Source organism: Cygnus olor, chromosome 1, assembly GCF_009769625.2.
Source record: "Cygnus olor isolate bCygOlo1 chromosome 1, bCygOlo1.pri.v2, whole genome shotgun sequence".
NCBI lineage: Eukaryota > Metazoa > Chordata > Aves > Anseriformes > Anatidae > Cygnus > Cygnus olor.
The window spans coordinates 13,548,668-13,564,450 of NC_049169.1; the positions used below are offsets into that span (position 1 = coordinate 13,548,668).

Below are 15,783 nucleotides of genomic sequence, written 5' to 3' on the forward strand. Positions count from 1 at the left end.
TCACAGGGCTTTGAGTTCCCTCCTGGCACTGTCCACTTGGGGTCCCCGGTCTGCTGTGCCTGCTGAGCGGTGCTGAGCCATGAGGTCTGCTCCGAAGTATCGTTTGCCCTATGAAGGCCACCCATATTTCCTTTGCAGGGAGAAATTGCATAGCCCTAAAGCCCTTCTTTGTTTGCCTTGCTTGCATGGATGCTGTCTGTGCTGAAGTCAAACTACCCAACTGTATTCACTCGAACAATAAATACACATTTTGTGAGAATTAAATTGACATATCCCTTTCCAGAAATTGTGTGTCATCATTCTCTTCTGAAATTATTTGCTGCAAGTACAATTTGCAGAAACTCTGTTTTGATGACAAATTTATATTCCAACATGAACAACTTAGCAAAAAGTCAGTTACTCCAAAACAGGCAATTGATAGCCATCAGACGTTCACAAACCATGCGTGAGAATTACATCTAAACAACTTGACTCATGGGAATAGTCTCATAGCATAGTTTAGATTCAGAAGCATGCAGAAGGTCTCATCTTTGAGCCCCAGGTTCCACTAAGACTAACAGGTAGAAATCAGGCTAAAAAAAGAAAAGATATACCTTCAAAATCATCCTTAAGGAAGTCAGAATTCTTGGTACTTATTTTGCAGGTTGGCCCAGAGTACCCTGGGTCACAGATGCACTTTGTGCCATTGATGCAGCTGCCATGCCCATTGCACATCTCCTCACACTGTGGACCAATGTACACGTTGTCAATGGCCCAGGTCACTGGCTGGGATCCAGCAGGATAAAATCCTTGGTACCATCTGAACCTTGCCAACCTGGAAAAGGTGTAAATGTACTTAAGTTAAATGAAAGTTTTGTCTTTTGTTGTATACTATATATAAATATACCATCCTATACATACATATACAGTATTCTTTTTGGTGGAATTGACTTGATAATAATTTAATTCTAGAAACTGACTCCTATGTCTAATTCCTTCATCTTGTCATCTTTATGCTGACATTCAATCCAAGTACTGACAGAAATAAAAATAACATTATTCATTAGCTGCAATACCAAAACTGAATGACAGACTTGAAAATGGGATTTGAAATCTAACCACTCTTCTCTCCATCATCCATGGCAAGGATGATTGGCCATGGTCAGACGGATTTCCTTCTGCCTTGCTTTACAGCATCTACGTCAGACCAGGCCACTCCCTGTCTTCTGGAGAATGAAATCCTGCTTCACACTGGCACCCTGCCTCCAGGGAGACCACTTGTGGAACTGGGCTGGTAAAATCTCACCCTCAATTACGTGAACAGAAAACACGATCTGCCATGTCACCAGGTATTCAACTTGCTTTCAGACAGCTTAATCTTAAAACAGACTGATAGTGCAAGTTGTTAATTTAAACTATATTCTCCTTCGGGTCCTGGCCTGTCATTTTTAATTCTCAGCCTAAGTGCTATTTGCATCAGTGCTGCATATAAAGAGGAACAGACTGGGGAAAGAGGGAAAACAAACTGAGCAGGGGAAAAACACTTGAGAGACTCATTTTATTCCCAAATGAGAAAATGTTTCAAAGGAGGAAGGAAACCAGAAGAGTGAGAAGGGAAAAGTGCTTAATTTATATGTTTAATATGACTTGTTAGAAACATCTAAATTGAGGGATGGACTCTTTATCAGGGAGTGTAGTGATAGGACAAGGGGGAATGGTGTTAAATTAAAAGAGGGTAGACTTACATTAGACATTAGGAAGAAATTCTTTACTCTGAGGGTGGTGAGGCTCTGGCACAGGCTGCCCAGAGAAGCTGTGGATGCCCCATCCCTGGGGGTGTTCAAGGCCAGGCTGGATGGGGTTTTGGGCAGCCTGGTCTGGTGGGAGGTGTTCCTACCCATGGCAGGGGAGCTGCGACTGGGTGATCTTTATGGTCCCTTCCAACCCAAGCCATTCTGTGATTCTGTGATTCTATGATAAATGCTGCAGGTGAATCAATGGCACAGGTAACTGACAAATGTTTTTGTCTTTATTTGCTAAAAAGGAATTTTTATGAGGTGATTCAGGTGGTAAGAGGTAGCTGATCAGTGGGGATACTGCTAGCAGTTTCAAGAAAGATAACTAAGAATCAGAGTTCTGCTGGAAGTCAAAAACATTGTTTTTACTATGTCCTGAGGTGAAGGACACAAGAATGAGGTTGGAAATGTTTTGAAGTCCTCTTTAGGGGACATCTCTGTCCCTTGGGTTGTATCTGTTCCACCCCACAAGAACAGGGAGCCTCGTCTCAGGCTCCCTGCTGGCCTGAGTGAAGGGTGACTGAAGCAAAGAGTGAAATACTGGTCTTGTTGAAGTCAGTAGGTGTTTCTTCACCAGCTCAACAGGCCCAGGATTTTTTCCTTCAGAACCTTATGGGAATACTAAATATTAGATACAGCTATCTGCTGAGGACACACATTAATTTCCAAAAGAACACATGTAGTAGAAATAACTGAAGTGTCTTCATCTTCATTTAAATATAATCACTCAACACCTTGGGGACAGAAATGCTGGTTCTATTTAGCATTACACAAGGAATCAGGTTTGCTGATTTTTTCTCATTATTCCAGTGGATTCTGGTGGGGAAAACCCCACATCAGCCCTCTGGCCCAAGGATGTCATTACACCAAAGGCTCCATGGATTCTGCTCTTTGCTGCTGGGTTCTGCTGACTATCAGCAACTGTTTTCTGGCCCACCACTGGGGAAGGAACAGGAGGGAAGACAGGCAAATGGGACATAACCAGTAAGGAACAGAGGACTAAAGCAAAATACCTGGAAGGTTTAAATGAGTTAGGAATCTATATAGTCAAATTTTTCGTTTGGGGGATGCATTGGTAGTTGGGTAAAGAGTCAAATAATTCTTTTGGGCTAAAACAGAAGGACAGATGTGCTGATGCAAAAGATGGTTAACTACTCTATGCTTGAAATGTTAACTGTCATAAAACAGAATATTCAAGTTTAAAATTTAAACATTTTCTTAAATTATTAAACATCCAGGCTTTCCAGACTTGGCTCTCATCTCCTATATAGGTCTTCTCATACTTTCAGAGGCACCTATGAAGCCACTTATTTAGTGGAAGGGCCATTGCACACAGTAGATTCATAAACACAGTCTCATAGTTGCATAGCTCGTTTTCATTCATACATACTACAGTTTAATCCTTAATGATGTGATTTTTTACACAAACTGAGTTGATACTATGACAGTTTTCCCTGAAAAAGTAAACAGTACTGTTTTGAACTTTTTTATGTGTAACTTTGAAAAGTTACATATTAAATTGCCTGCAAGCACAAATTATTTTTCTATCCTATGTATCTGTTATCATCCAATTTAGCGCGTCCCACAACCTTAAAGTTCCTAAGTGACTGCAGCAGTTAATTTCTTAGCATCACAGAACTTTGCAATTACAAGAGACCTTGAATATTAAGTCCATTTCCTTTCACTAAGGTAGAATCAAGTTTGTACTAGCTCACATTTTACTGTATTTTCTAATGAATCTCAGATGTCATGCAAAAACATCTTTGATGAATTAAAATATCCAATGAAGTAAAAACATTCAAAGAGCTTTAAAGACAGTCAATTTTGCATTTATTTTACTATATAATCCACTTCCATAAACATGTTACCAATCAGATATATGGATAAATAGGAAATTATTTGTGGTTACTCTACATTAGTATTAGGCATGACATATTTTTGGGAATCACCTGAATACTAACTGCCCCTCAGGGCAAAAAGTGGAGAAAGATTGGTCATTTAGTCTGCTCTAATGCCACTGTTCTTATGGACCACTCAAGTTGGGAGACCATTTTGGTTGGAAAACAGACATAAAAAGAAAAAAATGAGCAGCTGGGAGGATTAAAAGCTAGACACTTACCCACAGAGGTGCAGTTTTCCAAAGTGAATGACCTCCCTCCTCCAGCCCTGGGTGGTGCCTGCATAGTAAGTGCTGCTTGGGTGATGTTCAGTGGAGCACAAGGAGCTGAGGTGGCTGCTGCTGCTGTAGCACAAGGGGAGAAGGAGGTGCCAGGTTGCCCCCAGATCTCGTGAGAACTCCAGCTTTACAGGGTCAGCAGATGAGCTATCAGTGGTGCAGCCAATGTTGATCTGGGGTCCAAGACATGAAACGCAGAAGATGACAAAGGGTATGCTGGGACACCTAATCACTCTTCATCTTAGTCTCTCCCATGTCGTATGGTATTTATGTAGCCCAGAAAGATGGTGATTTAAGAATTCATTTAACAACTGCAATGACGAACTCAGGACATGCACATGAACATGAACACTTGCACATTGCCCTACCTGTCCATGTGCATATCACACTCTGGGTCATTGTAAAATGAATGTAATATGAAATCCCCAAATACTTCCACTAGAGAAAACTTAATTAGACAAAATCCCAAAGGAGGAGAGCTGATAGCATGGCTGGAGCAAATGCATCAGCTCAGGAATGTGGACTTTTTAAAACCAGAAATATTAGAACAAAATGTGCAAACATAAACTTGGTAAATTGCTGAGCTGCATTATCGTCTTTTACATTACACACACACACACAAAAAAAAAAAAAAAAAGCTTATGCCACAGGAATTACCCTTCAGGGCATCTGGTGTATCACTTCTATATGTTCTTTAGATTTATACTCACTACCCTTTCTGCTCATATATGGCAGTGAAGTCTGAGGTGACAGCATTGAAAAGAGCGTCATAGCTGGACTGGATTTAGATTCAGTGTCACACCAAAACACAGTGTGACAGTGACAAACTTCTCAAGGTGTTCTGACAAGATTCCTGATGTGCAGAACAGTAGAGAAGGCAGAAAACCTACGTGACCTGCAGCGCTACTGGTACCCTGTAACAAATCATATATGTTTTATACAGAATCTGAGACCTTTTATGATATATTTTTTGCATGCCCACTGATCAAATTAGTCTGCTTTGCTTTCACGCTGATATTAAGATGTTCTTTTGGTTTCAGGTTGCTTATATAAAAGAATTAGTTACTTTACAGGATGACTATGTCACATAAAATAAAATGTACTCTATTTACTGTGCAATAAATAAAAATTTATTGCAGATGAAATACAAAGCCTGTATTAAAACTACAAAATATTTTGTACTTTTAGATATCTTTGTAGTGAAAAATAAGTGTCTTTCTAACATACTGCTCTGTAACAAAAATGTATTTCTAAAGCCCAGTTATATTCAGGACAGTGCATGAATGTTGAAAATGTATCCTACATTGAATTTCCTTCATCACTCTTCAGCGCACATGAGAGCCATCAACCTACATTCGACTAGAAGGGTTGTCTACTCATCTGGAAGCTTAGAGCGATGCTTGACCCAATATAGTTTTTGACTCTTGAGACACAGAAAGAAACTCTATTGCAGTATGCATAACTGCTTCATTTATACTAATATCCACAAAAACGTGAGTTGAAGTCATTTAACTTCCTTAAAACAATGTTCTTACCACATATAGAAGTATGTATAGAGATTTTATGAGGTTAATGCACCGAAGACTTATGAATATCTTAAAATGACCTCAAACATTTTTGTTCTACAGGCAGTAATCTATATTTTAAAACAGAAAATGGTTTACCTTCAATAATTTATGAAGTATTTGCATGAGAAACTGAAGCATGCATGAGTACACAGCTAAACCAAGTTTTCTTGGAAAACTCTTAGTATCATTTCTTTAATTGTTTATAAATCAGTATCATTTTCTGTTTAATGCTACAGCATGCTACATCTTTGTTAAAAACAGCCTTGTAATTGTGGCATGGCAATTTACATGAAAGATTCTTTCACAATATCTTAATAACAATATAACGACTTCTCTAAACAAACACATAGTAGGCTGAAAGGTTACTCCCATCAGTGGCTGTCCAAGCCAATGCACAGTTTAGATTTTAGGATAAACCAGAAGCACAGTTTAGTTTAGACTATGTGTTGTCATTGGGAGTGTCCGCTTCCACTGATTATATAAGAAGCATGAAAAATATGCTCCTTAGTCATGACATTTAGATAACTCCTTAAGATGGGATGAATTCAGGCCATTGTGGCAAAGAATAGCTTCCACTAGATCCTTTATGAAAGCATGGGCAGAAACAAAAGGAAAGCAGAGGCTTGGCTCTCAGAAAGTACAGCCAGTGCAGTAAAGCCAGCCTGCAGGAAAATGATTTCTAGTGTCACAGATGAAGTTATAGTTCCCCACTGGGCCAGATCATGGAAATATTTATACTGCATACTTATACTGAGCAGGTTGTAAAGTAGCGATCTAGACTTTCATTACATTGTGGTGCTCATCATCTTGCCTGCCAGTGGGGACTCTTCAACTTGTAGGACATGTTATCAGTGCAAGTATATATGAATGGACAAAGCAGTAATTTAGGCAAGAAAATAGGAGACTGTGAGGCAGAATTTTCCTTATCTGTGTGATAAAAGCTTCAGGATACACCCACAAGAGGGAAAGTAATATCAAAATAATTACAGGGGAAATTAAAGAGACTTCTCTGCCTGGCAATCACAAAGTGCTGGACAAACACACTGAACAGCAGAACCTGAGAGAACAGAATGCCCTGAGCAAAATGCCAAGTAATTTTCTGAGGATAAGTACCTCAAATTGGATTACAGTGTTTTCATTCACACTTAGATCCCTTGTTGTAATGGAGTGTTCTCCTATTTCATTTGAAACAAATACCATAGCTGAATCTTCCTCACTGTGAAAAAAAAAAAAAAAGGTATTTTAGAATCAGTTTATTCCACAGTCACTTTTTTCTAATTTATTGCTGAGTGATGCTTACGGAGCTCCCTTAGATGAATATGGGCAATAAAGCCCAATGTTTCCACCAGGATAGAAAAACCAGTTGTCCTCTTTGGGACCAAAGTCAAAGGTATCCAAAAGAATCATGGGATTTTTAAGGTTATTTCCATCAATAATGAAGTCATCTATGATCCAGATTTCTTCTTTTTTGCCTACAAAGAAAAGGGGAACATTCCTATTAACACCTAATAAAACTATCATTAAAAAGCAGACTGGTGGCTGATATTTATGGATTACACTGAAAAAAGGGTGCTAAAGGCTTCACAGGCAGTCTTTCCATAGTCCCCATACTACTCTACAGAATTAACTTTTATTTCTGTAAAATGTACAGAAGTCACAGCAAACTGAAGAGTGAAAAACCTATGCTAAGCATGTATCTTCCACTTAAATCACATTTACTTTGAAACTATATCATCAGTGTCATCTTTAGTTAAGAATCAGCTAAATAAGCAGCTGCCTAAAAGGATGATTTCATTCTACAACTTTTTCCTTGCACTCAGCAGCCTGTATTTGCCAACCAAGAGCTCTTTGAAAGAAACGGAAACTCTGAGTGACCTTCTTTCAAATGGATTATGAATTCAAATGTGTTGCAAAATTAGTATTTGCAAACTGGAGAGAAAGGATTAGATTGCCAGATCTTTTGTGTAATTGAACTTTTTCTTCATCTATCTAAAAGCCTTTCTGTTGATCAGAGAAAGTTAAAGGGCTTCTTTTATATGAAATTTGTATTTAAAGATGATTTCTACAAGAAAAGTTTAGTTAAATGTTTTAGACAGGACCCATCAGAAACATGAACTGGAACTGGATTCTTAGGTCTGGATTTGAATTTGCTTTTTTGTTAGAGCTATGCTAGGTATTTGCCTGAGTGGCATAAATAATTGCTGTATCACCAGGTCTAAATGATCACTGGAATTTGATAAGAGTCCTTAATGCCAACTCCTGCTAAGAGATGTGCGTAGAGTAACTGAGAAGACAGTTTTCTTCATCTGGCACGTGTCCTCTAATCAGGAGGAATAAGCTGTGTTCCTCTTGTGGTTTTCTACAGTCCTTTACAATTTAATCCAAAGATTAACTGCTTAGTACATTCTCTTTCTAAATGTTTTTTTAATGCCTAGTTAATTCCAAGCAAGGTAGGCCCAATTCCCATCTACACACGGGACACTTTTGTATAATTTGAGTATTGTAATGGGGCCTCAGTGTAAAGGACAATCAGGTCTATTAAAAATAATGAGGAGAACCTCTGTGAACATTATTGGTGTTGCTTGATCTCCCAAACCATCCAGGGTCAAAGCAGATAGTCTTCTGCACACTATCAAAGGTATTAGGTTAAGGTACTTTCACTTTAAAACATACAGAAACTTCATAAGAACTTTAAATATAACCTGATAGTTTTAATGGAAGGTCTTGAAACATAAGAAAACAAGATTTAAGAGTCTGTATTCTTGTTGAGTCCAAAAATCCAGCCTCTGACAGATGCTAAGCTTTGCAATTATGGATCTGGAGGCCCATGGGTGTCTATTCCTTACCATTGTTGTAAGGTTGCCAGAGTCTGAAACGTGTGGCATTGCTTTGGGCTGTGTAGGGCAGAGGAACATTGATAAAGAGGACATCTGTAGTCTGTGTGAAGTAAAACTCATCTATCAGGTGCCAAGTGATGCCACCGTTGACAGAATACTGCAGCAGAATAGAATGAGACCTCTCAGGGGTACCTGGAGCAAAGAGGACATGTTCATTATAAACTGGCTTTAAAAAACACTAGTGCAAAAACATTTCTTCAGGTGTAAATATAGTTAGCTTAATCAGACATCTATTACAGAACATGAACTAGCTTTTATAACAATTCAAGCTGTTGAGAAGTTTTATGTGTATTAAACACATACAAATCCCTGTGCTTTCCTGTGCTTGTCTGTCTGGAATATGCTAATGAATTAGGGACTAAATTTGCATTGATGTTTGTTATAAGTACAGGCACAGTTCATTTACTTAGATAAGAAGCTGTATCAGTGTTTTTTATATATATGTATATACGTATGTATATATATATAACACTGATACATACATATATATATATCAGAACAAATCAGCTCCTTCTTCCACAGATATTTTTTGGCAATTCAGTAGTTATTTGCTTGTTGTTCCTAGGTACCAGATATTATTATCACTATCTGTAGCACTCATAGGTAGACACAGCTTTCACTACTTTACCTCTTGTGGGTCAAGTAGCAAAATCCAGCCTTGTGCCTTCAGCTATTCCTGCCTTTTGGAACAATAATTTTAGTCATCTTATTTTTTAATATTTTGGCAAGGATCATATTTAAGAATATTTTCAAGACATAATTTGGTAAAATAAATCTTCACATAGATTTTGCTTTTAAACATGAAGTATTGGGTATGTCATTGTTTTGGGGCATGTTATGTTTTTTTGGCTAATATTTTTTTCCTCTCTTTTGCATAGAAGTCTTTAACAATAGTAATGAACAGCCAAGGTTACATGATAAAATGCTTGTTAAAAGATTTAGCTGAGATTTTCATTTGAGAAGAAAGAAGTGGTTCAAAACTATTTTCACTCTGTCCTATGTCTAAGCAGCAAGTAAATTAAGGTCCATCCCAAGTCCTTCCACCTTCCACCAAAGGGATATGGCAGTTGCATGTTGAAATTTCAACCTTGAAGCACCAGTTACACAAGTAAAGCTGTGAAAAACTTCCTGAAACTGCATGGGAGTAACATGAATGCTCAACCAGGTTAGTGGCTCTTCACTGGGATAATCCTGAGTGCAATAAAATTATTTTGCAAGGCCAAAAAAGGCAGGTGTTTGGAACATGGTAAGACTGAGTGATTGGATTGATTGTACACGCACTAGAGAAACTGTCTCAAGCTTATTACACCAACTTGTGAGCTTGGCTTGCAGAGTCTGACTATCTTTCATACACAATTAAATAGTATTATGGCGTTTTAGTTTTCTCTATCGTACCTGCTAGGAAGTCAAATGGTAAGAATTCAGTGAACTGAAACTTGAAAATGAAAAACTCTGTAGTTCCCTACCAGTCCCTTAAGTAATCTACTATAGGCACCATTTTATGACTTAAAAAAAAGTTGAATTCTTTTTTTATTTTTTTTTTCCACTATAGTGCAAAATCTAAAAATCTTGAGCTATCTTGTTTTTCTTCTGCTCGAAGACAGTGCTAGCTATGCTGTTTTTGACACCACCACAGTTTACTTTTTTTCTGAGGAATTGCACAGATGGCCACCTAGTCTGGTAGCAAGGTAGCGATGATGTGAAAGCTCAAACAAGTTCCTATATTATCTACCATAAACTGGTGATCATGTAAACTGTAGTTGGAAATGTAAATCTATACTATTTTCTGTGGTACTACTTTATAGGGATAAAGCTAGAGAAGTGATAGGAAATCAACAGTGATCTTACCTTTGGCTATAAATTTAAATGAAAACTGGATGTACACAGTATTAGTGCAATCTAGATCTCTTGAAACCAGCATTCTCAGTCCTTCCTGCAAATACAGAATATATAATGTGAATCACAGTTCCCATTATTGAAGATTCTATGCAACTTACTATTGTCTGGATGTTGACTGCCACTGACTGCTCTGGCAGCAAGAGAGGTAGCTCTGTCCCTTCTTTTCTCCCAGGCTGAAAATTAGAATAGTGATAGCCTTGGCAAAGTGATCCATAGTAATGGAAGGTGCTAGATATAGGTCTTTGCAACCTCTAGAGGCACAGCTCCATGATCAGGTACAGACATAGGTTCAGCTCATTCAGTTCATGCCCTGAATCACCAGGATGTCATCTGATCTGCAAGCACTGTAGTTGACTTACTCAGACATTCAGTCCAAATTCATATACTCATTCTTTCGGCAAACCATATAGCAGCTGAGCACCCTAATTTTCAAGGAGGAAGTCTCCTCTCAAGGAGCTCTTTTCTGTGCCTCCAAAAATTATTTTTTGTACAAATATCCTCTTCTGTGGTAACCTCTTGACTCAGGAAGGGATTATTCCTTTTCCTGTAGTAAGGAAAAGGAGTGGGTGGGAAAAGTCATAGTGACCTATAAGATCCTGTCCATCTCTACAGATGAGCTCAATGTTTAGTGGATCCTGGAGACAGACCTGATCCCTGTTCTGCAGAGAATCTAGCAAACTCCACCTCACAGAGCTTTTCTCTTTCTCAGACCCCTTCCCCCAAGGAACAACCTGCAGGAACAACCAAGCCAAGTTTTAGACAATTCACAACCTCTGATTTATGATTTAGATTATTTAAAGAGGTTGAACTGGAGTCTAGGTTTTGAAAAACATATTTATAAAGAATTAATTTCTACATGTGAAGTTATTAAACTCTGCTTTTCAAGGGCACCTAAATTCACCATGTCAAATGAAAAGACTCATGTAAGCTTAAAATTTTTGTTCTTGTCTGAACAAAAGTCTTTTATGGGGAGAAATATTTATCTGTTCTGTTGAAGAACTGAGAAGTTCAGAAAACATGGCATTTCCTGACCTTTTTAGACCTTTAGTTAAAAACAAACAAAAAAACCCTCCTTAATGAGCTAAAAAACTTTTAAAAGATACAAATAAGTAAACCACATTCTAACTACACAAACTTTGAATACCTAGACTACAGTGATCAGTATCATTCAAAATACTCAAAAATCAGTCAGAGGATTTCAAGACAGACATCACAGATTGCAACGAGTACTGTATTTCCAAATCACTCGGCCTCAAGAATCACAACTGCAGAGTTTCATTTTTTTCCTTTGGAAGTTAAGGAGGAATTTATAACCAAAAACAAAAACAAAAAAAAACCACATTTGTTCATAAAAACAACTGTAACAAACATGGTGCATGTTTAGGGCAGAAAAACACGAGAAAAATGAAAATGTCAAATTCTAACCTAAAGACTTTGAAATAAACTTACGGAGGAAACAACAAAAAATCACTTTCTCTTCCTAACTCTACTATTTTTATTCATTTTTTTCAATGTAATGAATCTCTGACCCCTTTAAAAATGAGAGCTGTTCCAGACTTGATGGTGTCACCATTCAGGTTTTCCCTCTCAGCACCATAGACCTCAGGCCAAAGGTCTGGATGCAAGTTACCATTGAAATCATCCTTCAGGACAGATGGCAGAGGAATGACAGGGACACAGTATGGACCACCAAAGCCTCTGTCACACCTAGCAACAAATTCAGAGGAAAAGGTATTATCCATCTGGCCTAGATAAAACACAACATCTTTTCTATAAAGTATGGAAGGCAAGTTGCTACTTACACACAATGATCTGCATCACAGATGCCGTGGCCTGAGCACATCCAAGGGCATCCTGTAGCCAAGATCACATTATCAATAGCCCAAGAATCAACACCAGAAGCATAGTTGTATTGAATCCATCTGAATCGTGTTCTGGGAGAGCTAGAAAAAATAGAGTGAATGCATTTCAGGCTTCAAAATGTTTCCTCCACAAAGTGTTACATAATAAAGTCCTATGGACTTCAGGAGAACAAAAACATTTTAATAAGCACAACACTTTGTATTTGGAAAAGTCTTATACTCCATTAGAAACTGGAAGTTTCAATTTCTCAGATGAGTTTTCAGGCAAAATTCCAGCAGATCTAAATGAAGATGTCTGAAGTGAACCAGTGCTGTGACTCTTCCTGGTTAGCAAAGTGGTTGAGCAGAAACTACCAGCTTTATTAGCATCCAACAGCTCTATAAATTGCTAGTAGAGTTGAAACAATATAACTGCTTCAGTGTTATGTAAAGAAAAATAAAGATTACATGCACTCATGTATATTTGCATAATAATATATGAATATATGTACAAACATGCACCTGCACACCCGCTGCGATAAATGCTGACTGCCTTACTATGTTCAGATGGGGAAAGTACTTTGGAAAAAAATCTCTCAAGATGGTATGGATTAAATAATATTGTAGTTGTTCAAGCAGGAAATGTTCTGTGGAGCTGATCCTAGACCAACACACTAGGAAATACCCTGTGACTTTGACTGGGTCAAGCTATCTTCATACTTGTGAAGAAAATTATGGAAGAATCTTCTTGGATGAAGATGTATGGTTCTGTGGAGTGTACTATGAGATTAGAAACCAAGATGTGAATCGTAGTCCCTGTTCATTTACTTTGTCCATTTTTACTAGCATATTTTCAAGGTGGTGGAATTTACAGAGGTAATGTGTAGGGTGCTTTTAAGAATTATGGAACTATTCAGAGTAATGGTAAGTAAGATTATTGTCATCTGTTATTTCTGAACTAGTGCATGGTTTTATTCGGAGAGATGGATGTCAGCTTATCTGCCACATTCATTTACAGCAATGTGATATCACTATGAGGCAGGCAGATCTCTCCTCCTGGTCAAAAGGGTGGAGGTGGCACATCCAGTAACATGCATTTTGACTTGCTGAGTGCTGTGATTAATGTGCCTAAATCTTGGATGACAAATAACATTATTACTGATGTGAAATGACAGAAAATACCTTTATATGAGAGGATGGGTCAGTGCATTCATTCTTGTTTCTTACTGGGTAAATGTTAGAAAAACTTAGTTTAGAATTCCTATTCTTTGATGCCATAGATTGTGGGCAAGGCTTAAGAATTCACTGATCCAAATTTGTTACTTACTTAAATTCCTGCAGTTCATATTATATCTGACGAAATATTTTGAAGTGAAATTTAAAATTCTGATGGCATGAAAACACACATTTAATAATTTAAAAGACATGCAGAAAATTCCCAAGCTGGGGGATGTTTGCTCAAATTAGATCAGCAAAATCTATATCATGCTAAACAGCTAGAACAGTGCTCACTATGTTGCAGGTGGAAGGTAGACCGTAATTCTCTTCCAATTTTGGAATCTTTCTGAAGTGTAGATGGAGCTCTCGGTGTAGTGCTGACAGCCGATGGTTGGAGGCACACACTCCTCTGTCACCAAGTGCCAGTCTCTCCCGTTGTTTAAAGAATACTGCAGGTGAATACTATGAGAATTGCTGTATGGCTTGCTGCAACCCATGCTTAGCTCAAACTGCAGGAAAGTAGAGGCTGATACATGAAAGTCCCAAGTCTCTGCAAAGCGAGGTTTTCCTAATAAAAGAGAGAAACAACAAAAATGAAATTGAATGCCTTATGCATATGCTTTTGGTACTGTCATTCAGATTTGTTATCTGCATTTTCACCTCCTTCTTTTCAGCTTCTCTTCCCTGCAGATTACTATATACTTGAATCTCTGAATACCTCCCATATTGTAAAAACTTGACCCACACAGAATTTATAAAATAGGTGCATACAAATGTAGTAGTGTTTGGTGACACATACCGATGTTTTCACTGAACATCAGAGCTGTATCCATAGATAGGCAGTCAATGTCTACTTGTCCCCCTTGTATTCTGTACCAGCTTGCTTGTAAATCCACAGTTCCATCAAATTTATCCTGGAAGCCAGTTTGAGAGCTGTCATTCATCCCTATAAGCACATCATCCAAAGCCCACTGAGCCGAATGCTTCCCTATAAAAAGCAGAATGGGTGAGTTAGTGGAGTCCCTGTTAGTTATTTTTTCATAACTGCAGCCTGCATTCATGTAGTGAGCTGTGCTCAGTCACAGACTGACCACTGTTAAACATGGCTAACACATTGCTCAAGGATGAACCTGGACTCTAAATTATGCTTCTTTTTCAGCTTCAATGCCTTCATCATTGTGCACTCTCCCTGCGTTTGAATGAGACATTTCCTGAGCCCTTAGGTTGGGGATTTCCATTTATCAGTCACAACCTTCCTGTTATTCCCCACAGCTAAATCAGAAAGGCCTCTGACTAACTCCCAAATTACCTTTTGATTGGAAGAGGATAGCTTTCGACTGGCATGCTAAAAATGTTGTCTTACTGTACAATCCCTTTCGTACCCTTATAGAAGAAGAAGGAAAGACTTGATAAATTGTGAGCTCACGACGATGTGCCGGGACTTATGTCTTGCCAACAAGAGGAACATGGGTCATGGCTGATAGAGCCACTCTGCACTGAGTTATGTCAGACAAAGGATAATCTATGAAGGAGCTATCGTCTGTAATGAGGAGTGGTTGTCACCTGTGGGCACTGGTATGGAAGGTTGTATTTCAGCCTCCCGTCACAAATTCTCTCTCTCACTGAGATCTAGAGGACTGCTGTCAGGTAGCCTTACAGAGACCACTCTCAGCAGAGACAGATGTCACCCAGATGCCTCCAGAGGCAAGCAGTGACCAGCAGGACATAGGTAGAGAGCAACAGGTCTGACATCTCACCACTAAACAGTGCAAACTGCTATGGCAGAATGATGGTCTGTGGTCCACCAATTCCTGTTCAGCATTTTTCTCAAATGAACTGGCTTTGTAGCTAAATCACATCCTCTTGTCTTGTCTACTCTCTTCCCTAGTGAGGACAGTTAACTCCAGCACGTATATTGTACAAAAATGTATGAATAAAAACAGCCATCAAAATGATAAATGATATCCAAGAAGCTACATACCGTAATTACCTGACTGTAAGCTATGTTCTTTTCTCCCCAGGGAGCTGCTGTTAAAATGTACTTTTCTATATGTCTGAGCATCACCTTCTATTTCCTGCAGGGAGCCAGGAGCTCCTGCCTTGCGCAAAGGTGAAACACTTAATAAGGACACTTTTACTAGTAGTAATGTGCCACAGTGCAAGGCAGGAGCTGTCACGGTGGCTGTAGCTATCAGTCAGCATCAGGGCTTTACTTTCATCTGAGGATGCAGGAAATATCTGAGCGGGCTTTGGAGGTGGAGCAGAAGGCAGAGGCACGGGGCTCTGGGTATGCAGAGATGTTAATATACGGAGTTCTATAATATATGTCTATGATTCTATGAGATGGGAGACACTATGTAGGCAGGTTCAAGACCAAGTTATGCCTCCCCTTCCAAATCAGATGAAAAA

General features: G+C 38.6%; 1 protein-coding gene across 3 annotated transcripts in view; it reads right to left on the bottom strand.

Moving 5' to 3' along the window:
* Positions 1-15,783, bottom strand: part of RELN (reelin) — a 296,590-nt gene that overhangs the window by 40,854 nt on the left and 239,953 nt on the right. For all 3 annotated transcript variants that reach the window (XM_040544577.1, XM_040544576.1, XM_040544575.1), the window contains exons 33-42: positions 14,174-14,362; positions 13,669-13,942; positions 12,118-12,258; positions 11,845-12,022; positions 10,265-10,349; positions 8,366-8,548; positions 6,820-6,991; positions 6,633-6,735; positions 3,895-4,124; positions 594-814 (exon numbers count right to left, since the gene is read on the bottom strand). In XM_040544577.1, the coding sequence (XP_040400511.1) occupies positions 594-814; positions 3,895-4,124; positions 6,633-6,735; positions 6,820-6,991; positions 8,366-8,548; positions 10,265-10,349; positions 11,845-12,022; positions 12,118-12,258; positions 13,669-13,942; positions 14,174-14,362 (1,776 nt within the window). The remainder of the gene's footprint in view (positions 1-593; positions 815-3,894; positions 4,125-6,632; positions 6,736-6,819; positions 6,992-8,365; positions 8,549-10,264; positions 10,350-11,844; positions 12,023-12,117; positions 12,259-13,668; positions 13,943-14,173; positions 14,363-15,783) is intronic.